The sequence below is a fragment of the Mastigoproctus giganteus genome, chromosome 1, assembly GCF_048544385.1.
Source record: "Mastigoproctus giganteus isolate SK-2022 chromosome 1, ASM4854438v1, whole genome shotgun sequence".
Lineage (NCBI taxonomy): Eukaryota > Metazoa > Arthropoda > Arachnida > Uropygi > Thelyphonidae > Mastigoproctus > Mastigoproctus giganteus.
In genome coordinates this window covers 172,691,547-172,714,675 of record NC_143575.1, presented here as the reverse complement: position 1 = coordinate 172,714,675, position 23,129 = coordinate 172,691,547, and the positions used below count along the sequence as shown (strand labels likewise).

The 23,129-nt window shown below is 39.1% G+C and overlaps 1 protein-coding gene across 1 annotated transcript in view; it reads left to right on the top strand.

Annotated features, from left to right (window-relative positions):
* Nucleotides 1-23,129, top strand: part of LOC150091266 (uncharacterized) — a 156,671-nt gene that overhangs the window by 69,504 nt on the left and 64,038 nt on the right. Inside the window, exon 2 of the mRNA XM_090383017.1 lies at nucleotides 5,590-5,853. Coding sequence (XP_090239143.1) covers nucleotides 5,590-5,853 — 264 coding nt within the window. The remainder of the gene's footprint in view (nucleotides 1-5,589; nucleotides 5,854-23,129) is intronic.

Genomic DNA, 23,129 nt, shown 5'->3' with positions numbered 1-23,129 from the left:
CCATTTGATCTACATCAAGGCTGGACATTAATTTTAAGCTGTATGGGGGAATGAAATGGGAATACTTCCTTATGAGACAAATTCCTTTGTTTTAAAACTACAGTAGAGTTTGGATAATTCGAAATTGCTGAATTCGAAATATTGATTATTTCGAATTATTGTTATTATTTATTTATTTATTTTTGCCCCTTGAAACTTCCATTCTATAAAAAAATCAGAATTTGTTAGTTAAAAGTTTGGATAATTCGAAATTATTTTAATGCTCCTTCAGATTCGAATTATCCAGGCTCTACTGCATTAATGTCTTGAATTATTGGCACCAACCTTTATACAGTGGTTGCTGAGCAAAATCTTTATAGATAAAAATAGTTTCCTGTGGAAAAGTAATGCATGATACAATATTAAAAAAATACGAGCAACTTTTCGATTACTTTCTGGAGTATGCACGCTCAAGGGCCCAATCACTACCCAGAGAGGCGATGGGAATTAAGATTGTTAGAACTATGATGAATACATAATTAATGAAACAGAGCAGGATTATTCAGCAAACGGGGAATCTACGAATGAATCCTTCAGTTTCATGACTAAAAAAAAAAATTCCTTGATCATTATGACTAGATAGGGTGGAAAAATTGGTTCCTTACAGCATATTTATAAAAAAAAAAAAATTATCGATTATTCATTAAGTAATCGTTTATTTTTTGGTGACCAATTCGACAAATGGTAGCTCACTTGAATAAGTTCCTTTTCTTCTGAGGAAAAAAAAAGAGCCGAGGATAATTTGTTTCATCTGCATGTAAGAATAACAGTCATAATACCAGATTATTTGAACACCAAAAAATAGAAGAATATGCACTCCGATATAACTGAGAGGAGAGTTTTTCTGATGAAATAAAAGTAAGACAATACCGAATATTTCCTCATTTAGGACATGAAAGACACATACAAAACAACACGTATAACTAACTACTAGCTGTTTTGGAGTACATCATTAATCTAGGAGGTTGGTAACAAGTGTCTCCAATATCAATTACAGCTGAAAGTATTAAGATATACCTCAAAATTAAATTGCAACGCAAATAACTAGTCTAGTCTTAAATAAATATATGGTTTCAGACAGAAACTAAAAATATCAAGCCTTATTAACGGGATCTGCACAATTTCACAGAAAAAAAAAATCGCCTTTTTATGGTCATCCAAATGGTCAACTAATACTTAGAAAAAAAACAAACAAACTTGATCCATGTTTTAAAAAAGTACGAGCTGGAACATCCCCCAATAAAACCCATTAAGTATAGACAAAAACTAAGCTATGTTTTTGTAGGAAACGCCAACAATCGCTAGCTTTCTAATCGAAGAACCAGTTTGGAAATTGAAATCTAGATGTTAATAACTGTGCTTCGCAGAGGGCCGGGCTAATTTGCTTTGTGAACAGTATTTTGCCGGTCTTTGTTTTACACACTTCGTCGCAGAAGCATCCACATGGTTGTTACCCAAGATTTTTGCTGATATCTGTTCTTAAAAAAGGGAAGGAGGGAGGAAAAGAGAGTATCTTTATTGCAAAAACCATTCAATTTTACACTTAAGTAAAATTAATGGTAATGCAAAGCCCTTTACTGCCCCATGGCCAGAGGATTACAAATAGGGTTTGCTGCTTCGGATTATTATGAATTACTTCCCTGATTCACTAAACAAATAGAAAAGATTAAAAGTATCCCTATGCGGATGGAGTACTCAGTAAAAACTGTCAACAAACAGCGTGATCTACTGTGGTATGCCATTCACTGATGTGGCATGGTGAATAAATGTTGATCCTAACTCAAAATTTTACCCATTTCATAGAAAAATCGTGTCATAGGAGAGTACTTTAGGTTATAAAACAGTTCAATAACAAATTATTAACAATTTATAACAAAGATTTAGGTTATAAAACAGAACCAATATGGCCCCAAAAATTTCAGTCAAAGTAAGAAGACAGATAAGAAAGTAGAAGTGTTTCCAAGAGGAAAAATCAATTAACGAACTCAAAACGAAAGTAACTTCTTCATCTGCGTGCCTATTAAAATGGCGTATATAACCAACCCATCAAGTTTAGTGTTTCTTTTTTTTTTACCCCATTTTAAAAGTTTCTCTTAATGAGTCACCATCGATTCCTTACGAAAAAAGGAGAAAAAGTGTAACCATTGATTTGCGTTAGAATGCCTTCTTTCCTATAAAGAAAAAATTACAATTTGAAACTTTCAGAAGTTCCATAAAAACCAGTCTGCAACTTCTTGTTCGTAGGAAGTCTTAAACTCCAAATATAAAGTGAGGACCACAAAAACAGGAAAATAAAAATGAATTGCTGAATGGCCTTGAGTTACATGAAAGGTGTTGAAGCCATTAACACGTGTGTGAAGCTTAACGAAGTTCGGCCTAGCAGCACTAATATATGCAGAAGAAAGCAGAGGTTAATTCTTTGGAAAAAATAAAAATAGGAGAGAATGATACACACAGAAGTTCGACTTTATGTGAGTACCACAAGACGGAAGACCAATATAATATCTTACTTTAGCGCATTATTAATGTATATAAAAAAAACCAAACTAGATTTATTTTAAACTTGTAGCTGTACATTATCATTTGATGTTTTTGATTTTTTCAAAGGAACGGTTTTAAGGATAATTAAGCATGTGCCAAGAAGGGGATATTTCCATGCTCGCAATAACCAGCATGATATTTTGACACTACATCAATTTGTGTTGAATTCCTGTATTCAATTATACATACACTATATTGCCAAAAGTAACCAGACACCTGCATGTTTCAAACGCCTCTTATTTAAGCAATATTTAATAATCTGTGGCCCACTGGCCTTAACAACACAGTGTATCATCGTTAGTTGACTCCGAACGAATTTTTCATAACAGGAAGGTGGTGTTTTGGTTCATTCCTCCTTCAGCACAACACTTGATTCAGCTCTTATCGAGGGAGTGTTGGCCGAATCCGAAGCCGACGTTCTAGTTTATCTACAGATATTCAGTTGGATTAAGGTCGGAGCTTTAGCAGACCAATTAAGCCCTCACCCATCCACGTCTTCCAAACCATGGAGGGAAATCTGTCCCCATGCTGTTTCCAGAGCGTAGGAAGACCGGAATCGTCCAGAATATCAATGTAGCGCATGGCATTGTCTTCTAGAAACGAGACCAATGGCATAAACTCAGATGGCGACAGCGCCTCCTTCAAAATTCTCGGTTGAGACGACACGCTCTAGTAAATGACCTTCTCTTAGCTTCCGTCAGATCGAAACGTTAGCAGCAGATTAGAAAACGGTGTACTGTGATTCATCACTCCGTTACACAGCTTTCCAAAATTTCAAGACCATTTACGATAAGCTGGGCACCAGGAAAGTCAACGCTGTGCATTGCGTGCTGTTATGTGTGGTTTGTATGCTGCAGCATCTTCGTAAAATCCGATGCTTTGCAGCTCCTTGTGTATCGGACTAGCACAAATATCAGTTCTTGTAGCCTCCCTGAACTCCTGGCTGACAGTATTCAATGAGGACTGAAATCTGTCATTCTTCCGAGAGACGTCCCGTCTCTTACCAGGTGGAGTACCATCATTACTCACCTCTGATCCAGAGTGTTGCAAAATCCAAGATCACAGGTGGCCGCAGCGCGAACAGATTGAGTGTTAAAACTGCATTCTGCTGAAGCTCCGTTGTCACTCACTTTAAAGTCTGAGTTCAAATGACGTCGAAGAAATTCTTAAGGGTTTCTTCAATTGAGGCTGTAACTGATCAATCCCAGACAGAGGAAAAAGGGTTTCCCCCAGAGCGTTATTCCGAATTTTTCATCCCGCACAACATTAAGATCGGCCAGTGAACACACATTTCAATAGACGTAATATAGTACACAACAAAACTGCATGAACTGAAGTATCATGACAAATGATGCACAATGGCCGGAGCAATTGATAAGCCAAAAAATTCCAAAGAATAGGAACAGTAGAGCGTCATATCCTCCCACTGTAATAGAATAACAGACATGGCACTGATGGTGGAAACATGAACAAGCACTAAGGTACAATACCTCAATGTCACCGGTAATTGTCCCACGCTAGAAAAATTAAAGGAAGCTGTTTATCGAAAGACACCAGAATTGGTGCGAAAATATGATTTTTCTGTCCATGATAACCATCAACTTGACTGTTGTTCAAGCGACACTGGGTGGAAGATTTCGGCTTGTCCATCAACCAGACCAAATCTTTTCCGGTGACTATGACCCATTACACTGTTGAAGGATCTGTCAGGGAAAAAATTCACAGTTGATAAAGGAGTCCAGGTGGAGATGGCGACCTGGATCCAGTGTTGACTGTGATTTTGTCAGTAGATCAGTTAACTAGTCATAAAATAACTTGGTAAACTTAAAGGTGCATTCGGAATTGAGAACTGCGCATCAAGGGGAGAAGAAAGGGAGGGAAAAAAAAAAAAAAAAGATGTCGCGTACATTCTAATATCTGTGAAAATTGTTAAAATGAAACATTTTAATTATTATCTGTGCCAAGAAAATTATTTTTCCAATCTGCAACCCACGTTGATTTATAATTTAGAAATTTGTCGATTTTATCTGAGATGCAGCCCACAGTATTAATCTTCTGTTATGATGTGACAAGTTGCATTACTGCATTGTCAACGTTAATATTCATTAATTAGTATGAGATAGGTTAACCTTCAAAGCGGCAATTAATATTCTGTCAACTTATTGTACAATAAATCATTATAGACCGAAGACTTTTTTTAATTTTGTAAAGCTGGGGAAAACTTCATTTACAAGCTTTGTACTTTCATTCCAGGTCGATTCACGCTTACGATCCCTCTGTGTGATTTCCCTCTTTCTTTTTTTTCCTCTTCATCTTCTTTCTTTTGATAGAAATCCTTCAAGTCGTTTTCAGTTAATATTATTCCTTTAATGCCACTTACCCACTGATTCAATGACCTGGAATACTGCATTCCCTTTTAGTATTCTTAATTCGTTTTTTGTTAGTCTGGAAGCGGCGACCTATATCGATTTTAAAATTTCCGTCACATCAATCATACAGCCAAGACCAGTTTCATCTCCTTTCGTCCCTGTGTGTGTGGCCAATCTGGTTAACAATACTCCTAAAATTTTGCTTGTTTTTTGGAGCAGAAGACAATGGTCAATTTCGTTGTCATTTCAACCGCAAATCCCAGAGATTCTTGTTTTTTAAACGTCTCAGTCATGCACCAAATCACTTTACCACTGATACATATCCGGTCCTACAACTGCTACCATAATTTGTTGCATTTCTTGTAACACAATTGCCTCGCTGTTGTTCCAAACCAAACTCACACTGAAAGAAAACATTGCAATAGCCTCGGAAACAGTGTAACTTAAAAATACTTTAAAGTCATAAATGAACAAACGAGCAAAATAGCTCGAAAGAACAGTGCATACACTAAGAGCCATAAAATTAGTCGGCACCCCTGTGAAGGGGTGCCTTCGCTGCTTTCAGATATGAATTTAATATTTTTACTAATAAAAACATTTCAAATTAGTTAACGTTTGCATTTTTTTATTTACTTTTCAGAGTGCCACGACGGGTATATGACTTTTGAACTGGTCACCGGATATGTATATACTGCGCCAGGTGATACAATCGATTTATTACCAGGTACTCTGCACCTGACGGACTGTCTTTCATATTGTCGGGACAATGATACCTGTGAATCTGTTAATTTTGAGACTGGACTTTGTGTGCTTTTCACTTCCAGCGCCACCCAGCGGCCAAGCGCTCTAACTGCCTCTCAGTTCCCAGTATTTACGATCTACGCTCAGAAGATCTGTTTACCAGGTAAGATTCACAGATTGTATTTAGCTTCCATTATTCTTTATTTTAAAATAAATTAATGGAATTTTAATGGCATTTAGTTAATTTAATGAACCTGGACATTTTGGGGGTTTGAAAATTACAATTAAGAATGGCGAAAAGGAATTAGTAGCAGATTTTTGGTCGTAGTTATTGTCCCTCTTATGCCGTGGGTCTACAGACCTAAAGTCGCAAGCAAGGGATTACACATGACTTTTCTCATTTGCGTTACCTTCACTTCGATTGCAGGAACCTAAGGTTTATTACTCAGCACCGAGTAAATCGGCTTAAGTGGAGATGGTTGGATTTGTTCCCTCCTCCCCTCTCCCCAAAGCAAACATTCGCCTTTTACCAAGACAATCAGAGAAGCCGACATTCAGATGAAAAACAAATATAATTCTCGATCATTACTTAAGTGGCTTCTGTACATAATTCCAAATATGTAATCTGGTCTAATTCCTTTAGAACTCGTATTTTGCAATCACTCAGCATATAAAACTCTGCAGTGAAAAATTAAACCAATTTACATATTTCTGTTAACTGACTGGCTGTTAGCAGTCATATGTAAATTGAACTTTAAAACTAAATACTGATTTGTGATATTTATATCAATTGCACAGGGATATAAAAGGAAATCCTCAGGGATATAAAAGGGTCACCTGAAAAACAAATAACTGTTTTTTTTTGTTTTTTTTTTTCTTTTTTTTTAACCAGTAAATATTTCTCGATCGAACACTGCGAGCATCACTCCAAAGAAAAACTAAAAAAAAAAAAAAAAGTCCCCCTTGATGAATACTTAAAAAAAAAAAATCTACAAAATTATTGGGTGTCCACCAAGGTGGCGCTTTAGGATTCATGAGCCAAGTGTGGTAGTCCGATAAGCAAAGCAAGCCTGACAGGTCGTTCACTAGAGGTTTACTGTACCAGAAGTTGTGGGTAACGTTGTGTTAAACAAGCCAGCTAGATTTCTTCTATGCAAAAACATGCTCGCAGAAAGTTATTACTCAAGACAACTTGGTGGTGCAGGTACATTCATCCCCGGGGGGTAAGATAAGAGTCTGAACTGACTGACTGAATGAATAAATAAAATATATGCAATAAGTTGTATTCATAAGAGGAGTTCTATTCAAAGCGATCTCGGATTACATCAGTTGATGTCAAGGCCGGACTTCGTGACTTAGTCGGTAATGACTACATGGTAAGTGCAAACTTCCTTCATGCGGTGGCAAGGTTTTTAGTGAATGTTAGAGGAACTAAGTGCGTTGAATTGTTTTCGCAACGTTTCATTTCGAAATGCATGGATTTAAAGACACAGTAAATACCAGAGTTTGTTTCTCTGATGGGCCAGTTTAGCAACTGGAATGTTGGCTTCTACGATTTAGTGGACGAGTAAAACCCATTTATAAGTGGTCCAAGGAGTTTCTTTCATAAATTGACAAATATTTCGAATTTGTTTTAAAGTTTTTCAAAATTGAAGTTCTTTTATTGTCTCTCAGTAATCGCAAATGCAGTATTAACAGTAGTCTTGATTTAGTTTCTTCTGGAAACAGTTACACATCTCTGAAGAGGAGATTTGAATAATATTTCCATTATTACATATTAGGATCCAATATAATACAGACAAGAAGAGTATTTATAATAAACACATAGTGATGAAAATTTCCCAAGTATTTGTAATCTGTGTCTCCCGATTTTGGCTTATTTTTGGTATGAACTCTCTCATTATAAGCATTGTTATCAAGGCACTGGTCATATAATTATACTGCGAGTAATAACGGCTTATTACATCAGTGGCATATGAAGTGAAGATAGGTTAATGATTCCTTTTCAGATGCTAGATACTGATGACAGTCAAAGCTTAACAGCCATGAAGTGTACGAATCATTGCTACCAAGGTCATACTCGAGTTATTTGAGAGATTTTGGGACCAAAATGCCAAAAGATGCCATTGTTTTGCATAAGTGAGATTACTCAGGTCTGCAATCTTGGTCTCTTCTTAGGCGTTCTTTGCCCTTCAGAGACCTGATCGCTCAGGGAGGAGGTTAGAACCGATTGTGTATATGCTGGATTGTGATGTTGCCCTCCTTTGTCCGGAGCTTTTGTGCTAGTGGTCCTCATCTATCCACAAAGTTCTTTGGGGTGGGGTGGGGGGGGTTCGAATTAAGTACACGAATTTTTTCTGCTACTATTTTGGAAGTTTGTCAGGATTTCAAAGGATCCATATATATAAAAAAAAAAAAAAAAAAGCAGCTTTTACAGAAAACCCCACTTTTCGAGAGGAGTTTTCTGTTAAAGCTTCTTTTTTTATTTTCCCCCAGTCGGAGCTGCACTTAGCTGATCGCAGTAGGAGGTATGGCATTTGCCTCGCACTTACAAGCAGATCAGTCTAGAGTGCAAACAGAAATTATGTATTAGCGCCTCCAAACCGGCCTTGCTTATCTCGAATAACCAAATCAGCCTGCATGATGTATAACAGTATAGCATGTTAAGGTTGCGTCCTTGCAGTATTAATGTAGTGATAATACAGCTGACAGTATTAATCACGAATATTTGAAACTACTGCTGGTTAATTTTACATGCATTTTATCTCAGCATGGAGGTTAAGCTTCCATACTGAGGCTTAGAAAGCAACCATTTACTGTCACGTGTGTCAGAAACCACGGCTTCAAGTTCGCTTCGGTTGTGACAAGCTAATTGATTCAACGTAGCATGACATCTTTTCTTCAGGGTCAAAAGATGCTTTCAGATCTTTCGACATGCAATGTTTATTGGGGTGATTGACTGGGGACTTTTTTCTTTGATGATGGGACAAAACAGTGCGACAAATGATCACCTGTTGGTTATAGACGAGAAAGTTTCCCGAGTAATGGACAAGGTCGAGACCCTGTGTTGCCAGTAGAAATTGACGTCTGACAAGGACGTGCCACAAAGTCACAGTAACGAATTAGGGCAGTAGGACTTAACCCCCCCCTAGGTAACCTAGCTGTATTCCAGTCATCCTAACGCTATGCTTTGTCGATTTTCACGGTTAGTACATTAGCAGTCATAAAACTTTCTCTTTCCTGGCGAATGCCCTTTGTATGAACGAATTACTATGGAATAAATTGTCTGGAAGGGTAGAGGAAAGAAAGAATTTGACAAGTATTTGGAGTTTGACAAGATTTGAATGACAAGTATTTCTGTGAGATTTCTGTAAAGGATCATTTCAGCTAACATGCGCTTCCATATAATTAACTATTCCTGGTTAATTATGGCTTATACTCTCCGTCCCCTCAGCCTTTCCCTGTACACATTGTTCCCCACTTTGCTTTACTGGATTTAATGACAGGATTCATATGTGGAATCCACAAACGTTATTGCTTAGAATTTTATGGGCAAAAGAAATTTTTTTCCAAACTATTTCTTATATAAGTAACATTGTGCTAATCCACCCCACCACAGGTCCTTGCCCTATATCTCTTTTTGATATTCTAATCCAAATCTTTCTGGAATATTTTCCCAAACCTTTGGGTTATTGAACTGAATTGTCTGAGGTACAAAATCAGCCACAGGCATTGTTCAAATCGCTCTAGCTCTTTTCCAAGAGGCGTGGAGCTGTCTTTAGGGTCTGAAATGTTTGTTCCAAGTAATTTTAACGTCATTTTTCCTTGCTCTTTCAAGTGGCCATAAAAATGCAATTACATTGACTCTTAAGACATTTAAAGAATGCCCACCGGCCTTAAAAACAAGAGAACCAATTTCTCTGAAATTAGAATTATAGCTCCATAAACGACGAAAATTGTAGCCCTCCCCGTCTCTTAAAAATGAAACATTTGAGCAGTCTTTCTTTCAAATTGAGGTAGCATATTGCTCAGTTAACACTTGTAACAACTAAAGAGTACAAAAATTAGTAAACCATAATGGAGAAATCGAATATAAACATCCTGTATGGTTTTTCTCCAAAGATCGAAAAGTTCAAAGAAAATGCTATAGCTGTTCACAAGATCACTATTTTCCAAGTGAAACTTTTCCGATTTTAGTATCAATGTTAATGAGTTTTATGCTGATGCAGTCCTTGGGGAAATTGGAATTACTAAGAACCTTCTCGAATAAAATTAACAAACAGTACATCGTGCCATTTGTAAAAGTATTAAAGGCATTCCTTAATTTGGTTACATTATCTAGAAGAGAAAGTTTTGGAGAAGAAAATAATTTTCCGCCTCCCTAATTTTTCATCCCTGCTGATTCTTAAACAAAATGCGCGTTGAATATTAATATCTACTTAAGTATTCGAATGTATATCTCATTCTCACTGTCTTTTGCTGTATGTTTATCAAAGAATCATAACCTATAATCTGCATTGCACATTTTGCTTAATGGGGTGTAATATTTCCGGGAAAACGTTGAGTGGGTTCTTTTTCTTTAAATATTTAATCAAATTACAGCGATTTTCAGATGAGGGAAAAAATAATACTTGCATGAATCTTTAGAATTCAAATACACCAAGTGCGTGCTGCAAAAGCATTTTATTCGCTAGCTGCACGACAATTATCACGCACAGCGCGTACTCACGCAACCGGCCATTATTTTAAAGTTTTTTGAGGAAGAGAGATTTATTAATAATATTGTGCTAATTCAGTTGGGGAAAGGTAACAGTAACAGAAACATTGAAGTGGAAATTTAAGAGTACGGTACGTGGAATTTTAATGAGTTTGAGTTAAGAAGGAATTCCATTCCACATGGATATTTAAAATATGCATTTTGTAATTTTATATTTTTGATAGTATTATTTGTCGGAATATCTCGAATAATGAGAAAAAGAAAAAAAACTGATTTGATGTTGTTATTTAAACGTAGGCCGTGCTTAGTTAATGTCAAATCCTGAAAAACAGTGGCTTATACGAACCTTAAGTATGGTGTACATCACTTATTTTGTTTAAGAGATATAATACGTTTTGAAAATCATCTTTTTTTATATTTTAAAAGTTTTTATATTTTAAAATATTTTCGTAAATATTTTAAAGGAAAAGAATTTTTCAACTGGAAAACGACATGCACTGAGGCATAAATTTTCTCGCTAGAGATATTTTAAGCTATAGTTTAGTCCAAACAGTATGTATTTTCTCATTTGTAAATTGATGGGTGCGCACTCTCTTACCCGATACCCACTCTTACTCTATATCTAAGGAACAAAATGTCAGGCGCTAACATTATTAACACTGAGACATCCGCATGTATTTTCCAAGTAAATTCATTTAAAATGTGTAAGTCTATTTAATTATATTTTTATACCTTTTTGGGCCCCAGCCATTCTAATTAAAAATGCAACAACCATGAAAGTTATCGTAATGATGCACCATCACGTTACGCTATCCTTTCTCCTAATAAGTTCATAACCAAATCATTAACGTTCGGATTTTGTTAATTTTCCAATTTTAGAACAATCATCAGCTGCTCAAGAATTTTCTTTAATCACAAATTCAACCTTTTTCAAAATCTTTAACCCTAGGGCCCAGAAATGTTGAAAAAATTCTAGGAAATCAGAAATAAAGACAGTTCCCACATTTAAATTCAATTAAATTCAAACCAAAAATTAAATTCCCAATAAATGCGCAGGTCTGTAGATTTAAACGAAAGCAAAGGCTCAGCACCTAACGTCTTTGAGTTGTGATTAACTTACCAATTCTCTTACTAATTTAAGAAAGAATTTATGAAAAGATCTTCGAGATCAGGGCTGGATATAGTGCCGAATAGTTAAGCCTGCGAGGATTATAAAGGTAGAAAATCCATATGCGAATTTGTTAAAGGCACGTACTCTTAGACGATATGGTTTACTCTTACACGATGTGTAGTCTTGGAGTAAATATTTTATTTCAGTGATTCCTGTGGCAGTTTCTTAACTTAATTATTTCATACCTTCAGTAGTCATTGCATTTTCTACCTGCACCTTATTTTTGTTATTACCTGTAGGTTTCACAGTGATAAGTAATTTTAATTTGCTGAAATTAAAATAAGTGTACTCTAACCCTTGCTAATCGGTGGAGAGGGGGGGGTTCTAAATTCTAAAACTACAAGAGTCTGTTTATGCTTAAATCCGCAATTTTAAAACACCATCATGCATAATACAAAATCGCCAAAAATTTAACTTCTAAAAAAAAAAAAAAAAAAAAAAGTTCCTTTTAATGTGCGATCCGGGATCAAAGGTGAAGAAATTACCGGTGTTTTTGTTGTATTGTTTCAGTCCTGAGGCTTTGCCTCCGTCAAGGTGTAATTAGTTTATTTAAAGAATAAAGAAAGGGTGATGTACTTTCTTACGTCAGAAAAAATAAAAATTTAATGTATTCAAAATAGATATCTCCTCCCATTCGCTAATGACAATTTAATGTTTGTAAGGTCGAAAATTACTACTGTACGAAAATTGCTGTACTGTACAATCAATGAAATGTGCTTGCAGTACGTACGGGAACTGCATCGACATTTTCGTATTACTGCACTTTTACACTATTTTTCAGAAACCAACTGAGGATCAATTTCCACTTTTCTACAGAAGGGCAGGCTATCAGCTATCCCACCTTAATAAGAGATTTCGAATTGTGATATCTACGGTATGCTGAGGAATTATTTTAAAGTTACGTGCTATGCTCTTAATAACATTTCCCCTCGACGTGGGCACCTGTACGTGGTGAGGGGACCTCCCAGTGACGCTGCTGGACTTCCAGACTAGCATCACTGGGATCCAACGCCCACAGCCCAGGTTCCAGGCTTACATCAATGGAATCCGGCGTGTTTGCCGTGCGCTGCGACCCGTGGAAATTCGGAAAGGGGGATCCTGGTGGTTGAGGGGCCCAGCTTCAACAAGACGGGTGGTCCTGGAAGGCCCGGCTAGGATCAATCGGCTAGTAGGCTCGCCTGCGAGGGTCAACCGTGTCAATGCCACGCCCCTACCCTCATGGTCCGAGGGACAGGATTCAGGCTGGCGGCGGTGCGGGTATAGTGTCTGGGTAGCCCTGGCGTCCCACTCCCGAGCGCATTTATTGCATGCCGGGTAGTGGGCTTCCCTTTGGGCTCCGTGGTGGGTGGGGAGCCCGGGCACTGAACAATATAAAAAAACTCTATGAATCCTGATAAACTTACTTCTTCAGGGGCCCCAACCCGGTCCCTATCTGAAAACATAGACGGAGAGGCAGATATTATTGCAACAAAGAGGCAGCGAACTGAAACATCATCATCAGGGCCTGTCCCAAGATTCTTAATTATTCATTCCATCAGTGAAAAACCGATTGGTAAAATGTCGCCCTTTTTTATTCAAAAAGGGTTAGATGGGTTAGTAGGTTCTCCCAAATCAGTTAAGAGGCTCCGTTCCGGAGACCTCTTAATTGAAACAAAAAAATGACAGGCAATCCGAACATCTACTCCGAGTAACATCAATCGGAGGAATCCCTGTAACAGTGACACCACACAGAACACTCAATTCATCGAGAGGTGTCATTTCGGAGTGGGACCTTCTCGACGTCACCGAGGAGGAAATCTGCTCCGAATTAAAACCACAGGGAGTCATTGCCGTCAAGAGAATCACTGCGCGAAGGGGTGGAAAAATAGTTAAAACCAGGAGCGTTATCCTGACTTTTAACTCTCCTAAACCTCCTGACGAGATCAAAGCTGGATACATCAACTGTTCAGTGCGTCCATACGTTCCGAACCCTTTACGGTGTTTTAAATGCCAGAAGTATGGACATTCTCAAATGGCCTGCCGTGGAGTCCTTGCATGCGCTCGATGCGGTGCAAAGGACCACGAAACAACAGCATGTTCAGCCGCAAAACCCACCTGTATTAATTGTGAAGGCGAACACCCGGCCTACTCACGAGCATGCCAGAGGTGGAAAGAAGAAAAAGAGATTCAACGGCTGAAGGCAGAGCTTAACATATCATACCAGGAGGCAAGGAAATCGGTCAAACCCCTGAATATCAACAAACCTACCTACGCCCAGAAGGTAGCAGGGAGATGTTCCGTCGGAACTCAGACGGACATGACCATTCCTCCAAAGGAGTCTTTCACTCCCATCGCGCGGTATCTATTAAGTTCTCAAAAACCTGCACAAAAGGACCAATCAGCTGCCACTCCTATATCGGTACCTCCTAATGCTCCACAAATTACAAAGGTAGTTATGAAAGAAAAGAATAAGAAAGGGCAAGTCCCCCCTAATTCCCAAGAAAAGATGGATGTCGAGCAGAAGGAGGTACCCGAAGAGTCAGTCTTGGAACTCTTTGCGGAGGATGAAATGGACACGGGACAGCGTCCATTCTTCCCCAAAAAAGATAAATCCAAGACTGATAAAAGTAAGCCCTCAGCACCTCGGAAGCCGCCTGATGGACCCACCAAGCCAAAATAATGGCTAAATTCCTACAATGGAATTGTCGTGGACTCCGGCGAAATATAGATGACATCAAGGCCCTCCTGCAAAAGCACGAGCCAGTTTGCTTCTGCTTGCAGGAGACATATCTAAAGGCAAATGATGATCCCACCATGCACAACATCACAGTTTTTCGAAAGTATAGAATTGCGGATGGCTCTGTACATGGGGGAGTGGCTATCCTTGTGGGTAACCAGACCCCTGTGCAGCCCTTACTAATTACAACCAGCATAGAGGCCGTTGCAATTCGCCTTTCAGTGGGATTTTTAATAACTGTGTGCTCCATTTATTTGCCACCTGGGACTGACATCTCCCAGGCAGACCTTGATGATCTTCTAACGCAGCTGCCTCCCCCTTTCTTACTTCTCGGGGATTTTAATGGACATAACACCCTGTGGGGTAGTGCTAACATCAACGGAAGGGGACGAGTCATAGAGCGTATGCTCAATGACAATGACCTTTCCCTTCTAAATACTGGAACAAACACCTTTTTCCACATGCCTACCCGTACTTCTTCTGCCATTGATCTCTCTATCTGCTCCCCTTCTCTACTCCCTTCACTTACTTGGGAAGTGGAGGAGAATCCATACGGAAGCGATCACTTCCCCGTGATAACCTTGTTACACAGTGGGAGACCGTCTTCCTTTCAGGTTACCACGGTGGAAAATTGATCAGGCTGACTGGACTGCCTTCCAACCTCAGGCAAATTTTGATCTTAGCACAGTCAGTCAAGAGCCGATCAATGATGCAGTAAAGTACATCACAGAAATCACCGTCCAAGCAGCTGCTAATGCTGTCCCAAAAACATCAGCCCGGTTTCCACCATTTCCCAAACCTTGGTGGAATTCACAATGCACAGCAGCAAAAAAGGCTCAAAACAAAGCGTGGGGGATATTTCGCCGATATCCTACCACGAACAACCTTATAGCCTTCAAACGTGCACGAGCCAAAGCACGCTACATCCGTCGTCAGAGTCAAAAGGAATCGTGGATCCGTTTTACATCATCTATTAACCAGTCTACCAACTCTAAGGTAGTCTGGGATAAAATCCGGAAAATGAAGGGAAAATATACCTCCCACCCTTCTGCAATCCTAGATTATAATGGATGCGCCATTGCAGATCCAACTGCAATAGCCAATGCTCTTGGGGAAACATTCTCTAAGATCTCTGCAACATCTTCGTATTCCCCAGAGTTCCTGGTCCTTAAACATAAACTGGAAAGGCAAGCACTTAATTTTAAGACCAAGGGCCTCTATCCCTACAACGGGGCATTCACTATAGAGGAACTGAAAAGAGCCCTCGCTCTTTCCAAAGCAAGTGCTGTTGGGCCAGATGGCATCCATTATGAAATGATTAAACATCTTTCACCAAAATCTATGAATTGTCTGCTCCTTCTGTATAACAGAATCTTTACTGAGGGGCAGTTTCCGGATTCCTGGCGAAAGGCAATCGTTCTTGCCTTTCCTAAGCCAGGAAAGGATCCAAAAGTTACCACCAATTATCGTCCTATTGCTCTGACTAGCTGTCTGTGCAAAATCCTGGAGAGAATGGTCAATTCTCGTTTAATATGGTATTTAGAATCAAATGACCTTCTCTCCAGCATCCAGTGCAGCTTCCGAAGGAACCGGTCCACTTTGGACCATCTTATTAGATTGGAAGCATCCATCCGGGATGCTTTCCTAAAACGCGAACACTTGGTGTCGGTGTTCTTTGACATGGAGAAAGCGTATGACACAACTTGGAGATTTGGCATTTTAAAAGATCTGCATAGCCTTGGCCTTAGGGGGCATCTCCCCTTTTTTATTCAAAACTTTTTAGCCAATCGATCTTTCCAAGTTCGTGTGGGATCCTCACTCTCTCGTCCCTTCAGCCAAGAGGAGGGAGTACCACAAGGATCAGTATTAAGTGTCACGCTTTTTGCCATCAAAGTCAATTCCATCACAGAACAACTTCCTCCAACTGTAAACTGTGCCCTCTATGTTGATGACTTTAGCATATTTTGTCAGTCATGCAACATGAGGGTTATTGAAAGACAACTGCAGAAAAAAGCCATTGATCGCCTTAATTCCTGGGCACTTGGTAATGGCTTCAGGTTCTCGCCTGAGAAGACCGTTTGCGTACACTTTTGTCGCAAGCGTAATCTTCATCCTGAACCTGAATTAAGGCTCGGACAAAATGTTATTCCAGTAGTGTCAGACACAAAATTCTTGGGACTTGTGTTTGATAAAAAGTTGACTTTTCTCAAACATATTCGTCAACTTCGTACAAACTGCACGAGGGGACTCAATATCCTCCGCTCTCTCTCCTCAACGCGTTGGGGAGCAGATCGATGCACCCTACTACGGCTTTACCGTGCACTTGTACGACCCAAATTAGACTACGGGTCCCAGGTATACTCTTCAGCTAGAGGTAGTGTCCTCCGATGGTTAGACCCTGTCCACCATCAGGCTATCCGTATCGCTACTGGAGCTTTTCGAACATCTCCTGTCCAGAGCTTATACGTCGAAGCAAACGAACCATCGTTATCCCTTCGACGTAAGCAGTTGTCTTTAAACTATGCTTTAAAGTTGAAATCCCTGCCAGACCATCCTACGTGGACATCGGTTTTTGAGCCACGTTGGGAAAACTTGTACAATACCCATCAGACTGCCAACCGACCTTTTGGTATTCGTGTCCAAGAGCTAATCAGTGAGTTTAACATCATGGTAGACAAGGTGGCACAAACACCAAAAGAAACTACTCCACCCTGGCATGCTCATCCCCCACCGTGCGACTTTTCCCTTAAGAAATGGGTAAAGTCTGAGACCTCATCATCTGTCTACTAGCAGCTCTACTCTGCACACCAAGCTGAGCACTCAGACTTCCTGCCCGTTTACACAGACGGCTCGAAGTCTGAATCGTGCGTAGGATCTGCTGCTGTCTTTCCGGACACTATAATATCTCAGCAGATTCCTCCCGAATCCAGCATATACACTGCAGAGCTATATGCTAAGAGCTAGCCTTGGATCACATTCGAACTTGTCAATTCCAAAGGTCAATAATATATTCTGATTCTTTGAGTGTATTACAGGCTTTATTATCTACGAGATATAATTCTCATCCAGTTTTTTGTCGGGTTCAGCAGAAGAGACATTCTCTTCATGAATGCAAGTTTGATATCCGCTTCTGCTGGATTCCTAGCCACATTGGGATAAAGGGAAATGATTTGGCTGACGCTGCAGCCAAATCAGCAACACCCACTCATAATCGCTGCCTGTCAGTCCCCTATACAGACTACAGGCAAATAATAGGCAAAAAGATATATTCCCAATGGCAAGAACTATGGCAGAGACAGAGAACAAATAAATTATATCAAATAAAGCCTGTAATAGAAACATGGCAGTCTAACGACCACGTGTCAGCAGTTTAAGTTTTTACAAGCTATTAATATATACACACATATATAAATTGGATCATTTATTTTTAAACTTATACTGCTTTTATATATATATATATATATATATATATATATATATTTGACGAGGTAACCTTTTTAAAGGTTACCAGAATTCATTTTTAGTGTTATTTTAATCATTTCCTGGCGCAGTATAGCCTTAGTTGTTTTTGCGCCAATAAACACCAAATCAAATCAAATCTTAATAACATTTAAATCAACTCAAAATCCATATCAGAGCATACCGAACTTCAACTGGTAATAGTAATTAGCCTGGACCGAATCTTGTATACGTGGAATAAAAAAAATATAAAACTGTGTTATTCCAAATCCGAAGTTGGGGATGGATTACTATATTTTTCGTTCGAGATAGCTAAGAAAAAAACTCAAAGAAAAAGACACACCATACTTCTCTCTATTCGTCTTGATCGCATAAAGGATGTTGTGAAGAAAATGAAGGCGGATCTCAGGAGGATTCGCGTTGCTCCCAGTCAATGAATCAACCTTGGCTAGAAGATAGATTATCGCAAAATCTTGCTTATATGTTCTGGTATTTGTTGTGATGCTTGTTTTTTTTTTTTTTTTTTTTTTTTTTATCTGCTGGCTTCACCCGTGAAGTCAAACGAAGATGACATTTCTCCCCTCTGGGGAAAACCTTCCCAAAATGACAAAAACTAAAGGAAAAAAACCATCACTATGGTTACAGACCGGATATAAATTATTCAGTGCTTTGAACAAATATGTGCGTGCGCGAAAACACACCCACACATACGTGCATACCCACATATATCTTGAAGACGTGCCCACATACACGTCTTCGAGACAGAGTACTGCATTTTAATGAAAGTGTCGCAACAGCAAGATATCAATACTTCCTCATTTTACAGTTGCTGTCACTTTGCCATTGAAGACGCACGGTATTGAAACCACAACGTAAAGTAAGAAATGCAGCGAGAACCTAAATCTATCTTAGTGTAATTTCCTTGTATCTCATTACAAGATGTTTCAACGTGGTGAATTTTGAATCATTCTTTGACAGCTTGCTCAGAAAGACATCCTCGGCAATTTTAGCAGTATCCGGCATTTTTCCCTAAAGAGTAATTATTTAATTTTCCCTGTCAGCCACTCTGAATCGGGTATGTACAAAGCGTGCTTTTCGTATCTACATCTACAGGCCTAAAATAGTGTTTGTGAGGAAAAAAAAACACACAAGCAACGCAGAAAAATGCCGGGCGGAAAACTATTTCGAACAGAATATACAGTAAAGAAAAATAGCTGGAAATCTTCCTGACGCAGTAAAGAAAAATAGCTGGAAATCTTCCTGACGTCACATCCGACATAGCCATGCTTTATGTCTATGAAAGAGAATGTCAGCTATAGAATGATAACAAGTCTCTCGAATAATTTCACAAACCAAGACGGAGCAAGGGTGCATATGCAGTCTCCAAAACTGAGCTTAAATTATTCATATAGTATTGTATTATTTCCATTCCATTCTTTGACAATATTGATTACGTAGCCTTCAATGTTTAGGCCTATATCTTCTTTAAACACACCGCTGCAGAAAAATGCATTATTATTTGTTATGATGGTTCCCACTTAATGGTATCTTGTAAATCGTGCACTATTTAGCAGCGCTCAGATCTCGATGAACATCATCGCTATGCTTCAACACTCTGTGGAAAAAAGACAAGGTTCAAATCCCATAAAAAGAGGAGGAATTTTTATGGGCTTTTCACAGTTTGGCTGAGTTAGTTTCTCGGGCAAGTATTCTGCGGTCCACCCCCGGAGCTTTTTTCGAAATTTTCATCCAGCGAAATAGGCAAATCCCCCACAAGATACACTGATGCCTCATAGTCTTAGCCGCTTTGGCATAAACAAAACAAGAGCTTCTTGTACTTCTCAAGCACACCATCAACTTAAATGATCTGCACCAAAAAGAAACAGAATAACAGTATCATAGCTTTGGTTAATAGTGTACAAATTCATTCTTAAAGTAAAGTCTCTTATTGGGGATGATGTTGCCGTTGAGTGTGGTTCTTCTGTGGATTATAAAGCAAGAGCATACTGGATTTAATAACTCAGAAAGGACTGTCCATTTTCAACAAAGATGCCGAACACCAATAGGTCTTATACTAATCGGTTATATAGACCTCCCCCGCATATCTCACTAACCGCTTCATTTTAAGTATGGAATACTGGATCCTGCGATAGCTTAACAAAGTTACTCACCAACAGTCCCTAAATTAGTGTTATTCGTGGATCTACAAATCACACCATTGAAACAACTTGTCTGATGCAACCTCATGCCCTTCTCTCACTTGGCACCGCACAGTACATCCGCAAGCTCATTTCGGGCAAAATGGATGGGCATACAAACATCATTTCGATTATAATAAGAAGAGCGGAGGAAAATTAACGCCAAATGCAATCTAAATGTGTGGGAAAAAAAATTTACAACACGAGTATTAACAATATCTACTCTTAGAATTAAAGAATGTGTAAGTTTTAATCTTTAAAAGTTATACTCAATTATCACATCTGGACCTCTTATTCTGTTATTATACACTTCTAGCCAAAGACTGTTCCGAGATGAACCTGCTTTGTAAACAAATTGATATTAATAATAAATAACAGTGATCAGCAATGCTTGAGTCTTAGGTCAAAATACACGCCTACCTTTTCTTTGGTTTAATTGTATACGCAATTAAATCAAAGAAAAGATAGGAGAGACATGATCGTGTGTAATGCACCATGGGAATTAAGTGTTTGTTTTTGTATTAGACCACGTGCATATTATATGGAGTTGTGGGTTGGTTTAACATAATGAAACGCATTATAAGTAATTACTCGTGGCAAAAGCTGCTGAGACTCGTATCTCTTATGAAAAAGGAAGTAGTGTAAGAAGTGAAGACAGTTGTTTGATAGTTTACTTAGCTGCACCTCCATTAATCCCTCCCACATAAACTTAATAAAATAAACTTAAATAAACTTAAGATTTCATCTAAGAAAACCAAGATGATGGTATTCAAAAACCATTTCGACTACAAGCGTCCACCTAGGGTTTTGCTGAATGGAATCCAAGTTCCTCTAGTAAGTAGTAGCAAGTATTTAGGTATTATTTTGGATGACCGATTTGGATTTCACCAGCATGTTTCACATTTGAGAGATAAGCTGAAGAATTTTACTTAATTTGTCATACGGATTTCTCGGAGGGAGTGGGGTCTTAATAAAAGAACAATGGCATTATATTACAAGGCTATTTTCTTGCCCATAGTCGCATATGCCGCTGGTGTATGGATGGAGGCTGTGACCAAGGTTAGAATCAGTAGGCAGCTAATGTCGTTGCAGAGATCCATATTGTTGGCTTTTCTGCATGCTCCTAGGACTGTTTCAACGGTTGCACTGCAGGTGCTTGCAGGGACTATACCTGTAGATTTGTACATTCTATATCGTGGCATGTTGTATGCTCTAAGAAAAGGTATCTCGGCTCAATGTTTGGGTATCTCTGTTGATTTGACTGCTAATGCTAAGGACGAGAAAGTTAAAATTTGGAACTCTCTGATTGCTATGTGGAGGGCTCGTTGGAGCTCTTCTAGTTTTGGCGAGATCACAAGGAAATTTATTCCACTTGTGGATTTCGCTACATCGAAGACAGTGTCGTCCTGGTTTTGTCCTTCGATGTCCACAAGCTATGTTTTGACTGGCCACGGATCATTTCGTGATAAGTTGTATTCAAGAGGATTGGAGCCAGACCCGTGGTGCTCGTGTGGTGAGACAGAAACCTGGACACATGTGTTGTTTGATTGCCCCTGTTACGGGTCGGAACGTCGTCGTCTCTTTGATGAGGTTTCTCCCTTTGCCGAGGACAACGTAGGAATCCTCTTGAAAGATGTATCTAGTTTCCAGGCTTTACAAAGGTTTGCTGCTGCGGTGTTCGCCAGAAGAACTATAATCAGAAACTTTTCAGATCTAGAGTTGGCAGCGTATTTGCATCATGCATGATTGCATCTGGGTTCGGGAGCTTCAGTCCGGGAGGCTTTCGTTCGGTCTGGGGCTCCTGAACATGTACCACTACGGTGGTTTTTTTTTTTTTTTTTCTCCTTTTCTTCCCTGGTTCTTGGGTTTGGGCGGCCTGAGACCAGGGATGTTGGCACCCAACAGTATTGCACTTCTTCTGTTGGGTGCATGTTTGTGCTTAGCAGCACTCTAGAGTATAATAGTAGAAGCAGGTCCGGCTCCACGTGCCGGGGACGGGCATCAGGTTGCAGCTGAAGTTGTCAGCTGCTTCCTGATGGCAGAGTGACCTGACATAAACAACACATTAAGCTCACAAACATTCCTTCAATACTATTGTAATCTTTCCTATTCAAATTTTGGTCATTATTATTGGATATATTAGTGTAAATTAATTTACACATTAAAAATTCTTGTTTTGGAATTTCAATTTCTTAGCTATATTTCAGGCCCACTTTACAGCTTTCTGTAAAATAAAGAATTAGGTGGAGATGGGCATTTGCCTGGGAACCACCCCGACACAGTTTACACACACACACACACCTCCATTAATCCCTCCCACACGAGGATTATTACCATGACTCAGCTTTACGACCAATTTCTGCCAAACAGAAATCTCCGCGCACGTCAGGTGCACTGTATTCTTAGTTTATAGTGTCTATACAAGGTGCGTGTTCACGGCCAATTTACATACTGCTGGTTACAGCCCTGATTTAAAAAGTTTTAACCGTTTTGCCAGTGTCTGACTGGTTTTGAATCCAGATCTTCCCAATAGAGTGGCGAACCCAAAAAATCTTTCTCCAGCAAAACAGTATTAACTAGGCAAGTCTGGTTCTCCCTCTAACTCCACACACACCTTACTAATTCGTCTCACGGAATTGTGAATCAACCAATTGAACACTGTCATAAGCATTTACCCTCACCTTGGGAATATTGAGTTAGGATTTGATATTATACATTTTTTTTTTTTTTTTTTATGAGAACCCCAAACACGAGAGGTATTAGAACCTATAGTACTTAGTACCGTGCTTGGGTTGGAGGTTGAAAAGACGAAAGAAGATATTTGTTGACAGTGGAATTGAACTTCTGTAGATTGTAATTTTCAGGAAATACGTATGAAGGAAGGTTGTTCCAGAAAACGGCAGTTGAATGAATAAATGAGGAAGATGAAAAGTTGGTTCTGTGGGTTTGAAGTTGGACAGTAAATGGATGTTGGCTGGTGGCGGCACGTGTTCGGACTGTTTTGAAAGAGAGAGCGGGAATTATAGAAGCCAATTCAGAAGAACAGTGCCCATGGAAGTATCTGTAGAAGAGGCATGCAGCAGAAACAGTACGTCTATGAGAAAGCGAGTGGAGAGACTCTGTTAGAGATGAATCATTAATTAACCTAACTGCCCTCTTCTGAATGGAATCAAGAAGC